General features: G+C 44.3%; 1 protein-coding gene across 4 annotated transcripts in view; it reads right to left on the bottom strand.

Moving 5' to 3' along the window:
• Window positions 1-7: 7 nt before the first annotated feature.
• Window positions 8-6000, bottom strand: part of tanc2b (tetratricopeptide repeat, ankyrin repeat and coiled-coil containing 2b) — a 271242-nt gene continuing 265249 nt past the window's right edge. For all 4 annotated transcript variants that reach the window (XM_055150162.1, XM_055150159.1, XM_055150160.1 and 1 more), the window contains 2 exons: window positions 4226-4326; window positions 8-4001 (listed from right to left, as the gene is read on the bottom strand). In XM_055150162.1, the coding sequence (XP_055006137.1) occupies window positions 2006-4001; window positions 4226-4326 (2097 nt within the window). In that variant the 3' untranslated portion in view covers window positions 8-2005. The remainder of the gene's footprint in view (window positions 4002-4225; window positions 4327-6000) is intronic.

The following is a 6000-nucleotide window of genomic DNA, read 5'->3' as shown; positions in this document are numbered from 1 at the left end:
GACAAGAGAACTCTGCTCAGCAAGCAAACACATGAAAATAAAATAGAACCTTTCGCTTTTGTTTGGTGCTAAAATGAAGAGGGCAGGTCGGGATAACAGACTCTTATTGAGATCCCATTCGTTTACATTGTGTCCTTCAGTCTGGACACGGAGCTCATGGAAAGAAGAGAACATGCACCGAACTATTTACAGCAACTAATGTACACAGACAGCGCAAAACCACACACCCTCAGATATCCTCAAATGAGAAGTCTCCTTTAAAACAAGTATGGTACATTTTAAACCTTCATTTCCTTAAAGATATATTGTCTATATCTTTCTTTGTAGCAGGTAAATCAGATTATTATTAATAGAAGGCAATTACAATAAGAACCACCTCTTTTAGATACTCTATCGGACAACCAAAATATACAGTTACAGACACACGGTCTATAACTTTTATCCACATTTACAAATATCTTTTACATTATAGTGCTGCTTGTTCTAACACCCATACTCCAATATACACATGGTTAAACTCAGTAATACCATTTTGCAGTAGATGTGCGTAAAATCAGTGGAATTGACGACTGATTTGACAATATTTCAGATGTGGGATACTTACTATAATGCTTCTCTTTACATACCCGGACCATAGCCACTATGTACAACTTGTGCTAGAAAGTCTATACATCGTCACCCGAATAAAAACATTGCTCTTTGTATTGTCATTCATTACTGCTGCTTAGTAAATCATATAGTGTATGATAGTCACACTGGCCAGACTACACTGACCCACCACACATCTTCAACAATCGAACAATAAAATAAGTAAAATACATAAAGTGCACCCTTAGTTAAGAACTTAACAGGCTGTATAGTGCAGAAGTTAAGGAAATTTTATCAGTACAAATTAAAAAATAATGTAAGAGGAAGGGAGATTAACAGTGGTAGTGTATGCATTTGCTTGCTATTCTCTGAGCACGATCCTTGATACCATCTCTGTATTATACTGTATATTTAGTATTTAAAAATACAGTGCCTCTATGTGCAGGGGAGGGACAAAGGCAAACTTTGAGAGAAATGTGGCGTATTACTGAACTCTTCTATTATTCTTACTCTAAAAGAAACTTATTCTGAAAACGCGATATTGCACTTCCCTCTCGTTCTTTGTCTAAACAGACCACAGTAGTGTTGATCCTTTAAATAGCTCAAGACTGCCACCTCTTGTTCACACTAAGGCATGAGGCTTGTAATGAAAGGATAATACAGCAGATCACTTAAAATCAAATATATAAAAGAAAATAACTGTAACCAAATGATGAGATTTAAAACAACACGGTTAGACTAGTATATTATTATGAGTTCAAACTCTATAATAGCTTGTTATGTAAAAATATTTCGTGCCAAACACACAAAACAAAAGCTTCGTCACTCAATGGAGGTAATAACGTCATATCAAAGTTGGTCATTGTCCCTCTTTCTTTGACATTGCTTCAGTTTCACTTTCTCTTATGACGAGCCGTGGGACGTCAAGGCTGGGTTAACAGTATACATTTCAAATGCAAACTATGTTGTTCTATGTTTATATACAGTATATAACTTAATTATAAATATGAGCATCTTCTCTAAGTACTGAGTTGTTGATCCATTTGTATTTTCGGAGCAATGTACACTATTGAACATAGAATATTGTATTACATTGAATAGGGCCAACCTTGTTTAAGAGCACACTTTGAAAGAAGAGTAGATGGAGAGTCCACGAGCAGAATCGATTGATTAATACTTTCTCAGTCCTGTTTTCTGTATCGATGTAGTGGTTTCTGAAAGAACATTAAATGACCCTCTTGTATTTGTACCTGTAGAACCTGATAATGAAATAATGGCGTCTGTTAGTTGTGTTGTTCTTGTAAGTCCCAGTGCGCCCCCTGCAGGTTAACTGTCTCATATTAGTCTTTGATCATTCGTGTCTCTGTTTCACACGTGTCCTCTCACTCGGGCCCAGTCAAACCATTCACCCATAGCGTCACACATTGGACTCCACAAACGGTCTCTTTGGTTTGATGGGGGAGGGGGGGCCTTGGGAGCGGGAGTCGCGGGACAGTTGGCGGTACATGTTGTCCTGGTAGGCCTGTGCCACGGGCAGAGTCCTGGCCACTTTCACATCGGGGTAGGTGGGCACCTGGCTGACCCTCTCCAGGATGTCCCCTCCTCCGCGGGAGCCATTGGCCAGCTTCCCCAGAGAGGGGGGCTGTGTCTGGTAGTAGTCCTCCTCCAGCAGGTGCCCATTTTGGGCATTGTTGGTCTTGTTGTAGTAGGCAATGTTGCCCAGAGAAGCAGGGGGGCTGTAGGTGGAACCCTGTGACACCAGCTGCCCCGGGGAGGTGGGGCTGATGGCAGAGTCCATGGAGGTCATGGGCCGTGTCCTGGAGGGCTGGTGCAGGTACTGCTGAGTCCGCGCCGTCTTGTCTATGATGCCCATAAAAGGAGTGTTTCTGGAGCGGGTGGTCTCGCCCGGGTACAGCCCCCCGCCCTGAGAGGGGGAGATGGGGGAGATGTCATCACAGGAGCGCTCGTACGACGCCTGCAGAGGGATCTCCATCTGCTGGATGGAGGACGAGGGCCTGAAGCCAGGTGCCAGATTGGAGGTGGAGCCTGTGATGTTGTTGGTGGAGGGGGAGAAGCGCAGCCCCACGCTCTGGGAGTGGATGAGGGGTCTGGGGGTGGGCATCTTCATCTCGGTGGTGTTGGCGCTGACGGGCCGCCGTACCATGTGGGGGATCTCAGGGGAGCCCAGCTGACAGGGGGGCATGGCATTGGCCCGCTCCAGCACGTGCTCAGACACAGGGTAGTAGGCGGCCGACTGGCTGCGGCTGATCTGAGGAGTCTGGCTGTAGCGGATGCCCCCCGGACCCCCGCTGGCGCGGTAGGCAGAGGAGGGGCGCTGGGGCAGCTCGTCCTTCAAGAGGCCTGGCTCCATAACCCCTCCTCGGCCCCCGTGCTGACAGAGGGCCCCTGAGCTGAGGCTAGCCTGGACCTGTGGCATGGAGCGCCCGTCCAGAGAGGGCTGGTACACCAGGTCCACAGACGCTTGGTAGCGGGTGCTCAGGGGGTGGCCCCCGTAACTGCTGTTGCCCATGACACTGGGCTGGTTGGTACGGACAATCTGTGCGATGGACGGCTGCAGGCGCAGGCCCTGAGCCTGGTGGGATGACAGCGAGGGCTGAGAGGTGAGCTGAAACGAGCGCTGGCTGCTCATTTTGGCCAGAGGAGACTTGGGTCGCCCCGGGAGCTGCTCCGTCTGGAAGCGCACAGGGGATCCTGACTGTGAGCGGTACATGCACACACTCTCCAGAGGGGGGCTGGCTCTGTACTGAGCTGCCCGCCGCAGGGGTGACGGAGGGGGGCTTTGGTCCATGCCTCCAGGAGGAGGACTGTAGCGATAGGACGCCTGGTGCACAGGAGAGGTCTGGGGTGGACTGTGTCTGTAGTGGTTCTGATGAGTGGGGGACAGGGAGGGGGAGGTGGGCTGGTATGAGCCTCGTGTAGGGGAGGACATGGAGGAGGAAGTGGGGTGGTACTCATAGGGCTGGCCCATAGGAGAGCCCCCGCTCAGATAGATTTGGTCTGGGTGTGTGGGGGACATTGGGGGGCTCTGGATGATGGGCAGACTGGAAGCATTGGTGAGAGTGTCTGGAGGGGGCAGCCCCAGAGACATGGCCTCCAGCTCCTGCTCCAGATAGTCTTCGTCCTCAAACAAGTCCTGCACGGGCTCCATGTCGTCTAGGCGGGGCTCGGGGGGAGGAGGGAGGGGCACGGAGAGGGACAGGGACTCCTCATCATCAGGGGGAGGTGTGGGAGGGGGCGAGGGCGGAGGCTCCAGGTCCAGGTCCTGTGGCTGGTCGCCCTGCGTCAGCTGCCTGAACTCCTCCTCCACTCTCTGCAGCAGCCTCTGGATCTCACGGTTGTTTGGGCACAGCTTTATGGCTTCATTCAGGTCCTCCATTGCTTCAGGAAATTGCCTGTGAAATTAAATGTAATCAAAATTAGATATATGAAAAACAAATACAAAATGTGTGTATTCCCTCTAACGTCCTGGTATCATTCACAGCAGGAAAACAATTCAGTTCTTTCAACTGGACAAAAGTTTTAGAGTGAGAGTCTAATTAGAGCATCTACACTGTAAAACCTTGTTCTCCTGCCAAGAACAAAATTGTTTATCACAGTATTGAGAGTGAGAGGTTACCTGCTGCTACGCTTGGCACGTGCCCTGGCGTAGTAGGCTTCATAGGATTTTGGTTTTAGTTCAAGTGCCTTAGTAGCAAATTCCTCAGCCATCCCAAAGTCCTGTAAAAGGAAAATGATTAGGATGAGTTGAAAAGGAAAAGTATATATATATGTACTTATATATATATATATATATATATATATACATATATATATATATATATATATATATATATATATATATATATATATATATATATATATATATATATATACATACATACTTTATATATATATATATATATATATATATATATATATATATATATATATATATATATATATATATTATATATATATATATATATAAATGTATATATATATATATATATATATATAAAGTATATATATATATATATATATATATATATATATATATATATATATATTAGTGCTGTCATGCGATTAAAAAAATTGAGAGATTAATTAATTATGATCTGTAATTAATTAATCTAATTAATCTCATTTTAATCTCACCTAAAAATTGCTGAGAAAAGCTTCAATTTGAGGTATTTTCATTTAAATTCATTATTACATTATTGTGGCAGATCAAAAGACTAATATAGATTTAAAAATGTGACTTTATAAAGTCATTTATTGTTTAACAAATCTCTCCAATTTGGCTGTTGAGCCCAAGTCTCCATGAATAAGAAACTGTTTGTTGTAAAGTAGCAAAGACGAGGAAATCTGAACATAATAACTTTTGTGTACTTAAAGACAATAAAAAGTCCAGTCTTTCCTTAACCATATGAAAAATATTATTGATAGAGAAATATATATGAGATCACTGGTTTTAGTCCTGGTTTAGACCTGGTTTAGTCCTAGTTTAGTCCTGGAATGGATTAATCCTGGTTTTAGTCCTGGTGTTAGTTCTGGTTTAGTCCTGGTTTAGACCTGGTTTAGTCCTGGTGTTTAGTCCTGGTGTTAGTCCTGGTTTAGACCTGGTTTAGTCCTGGTTTAGTCCTGGTTTAGTCCTGGTTTAGACCTGGTTTTAGTTCTGGTTTTAGTTCTGGTTTAGTCCTGGTTTAGTCCTGCTTTATACCTGGTTTAGACCTGGTTTAGACCTGGTTTTAGTCTTGGTGTTAGTTCTGAAGGTTTAGAGGCACACAGGAGGAAGCGCGGTTTACGACGCGTACGCGAGAAAACACGATCCACACGCGGCTCACGGGAGGACAGCGGTGTCCGCGCAGTGTCTACGGAAGGAAACGTGGTCCGCGCGTTCTCAGGTTAATGACGATGATGAAGGTGTGTGTTTGTGTGTGTTTGTGTGTGTTTGTGTGCGTGTCCCCTCATGTCCAGGTTGTTTTCAGGCGATATTATCTTTGTTATTTTCTTTTATATTTCACGTCGGGAGAATAATTTCCAAGATACGAATGTGTTTTTACCTGTGCGCTCCTGACTCTGTTCTGCTGGCTCTTCGACCTCGTCCATTGTGCGACTGATGCCGCCAGCGTTAACATGACGTTTATATCGCTCTTACTGCGCGCGTTTTGTGTGGCTTTCCGGCAATGAGTGGAATTACCGAAATAAAAAAATGTGTTTTGTGTGTGTGTGTGTGTGTTGTTGTTGTCCCAACAACACATAAAAACAGGTTTTATAATAAAGAAACTCACATACAGAAACACTAAAGTTAGAGATTAAAAATGAGATTAACGCGATTAAAAAACATAACGCGCTAAATATGACTCTAATTAATTAATCGCGATAATCTGACACCCCTAATATATATATATA

This window comes from Boleophthalmus pectinirostris, unplaced genomic scaffold, assembly GCF_026225935.1.
Source record: "Boleophthalmus pectinirostris isolate CB_2022bp ecotype Guang Dong unplaced genomic scaffold, ASM2622593v1 HiC_scaffold_14, whole genome shotgun sequence".
In the NCBI taxonomy this organism is placed as follows: Eukaryota; Metazoa; Chordata; class Actinopteri; order Gobiiformes; family Gobiidae; genus Boleophthalmus; species Boleophthalmus pectinirostris.
The sequence above is the reverse complement of the archived record's forward strand: the minus strand, read 5'-3'. Positions and strand labels throughout refer to the sequence as shown.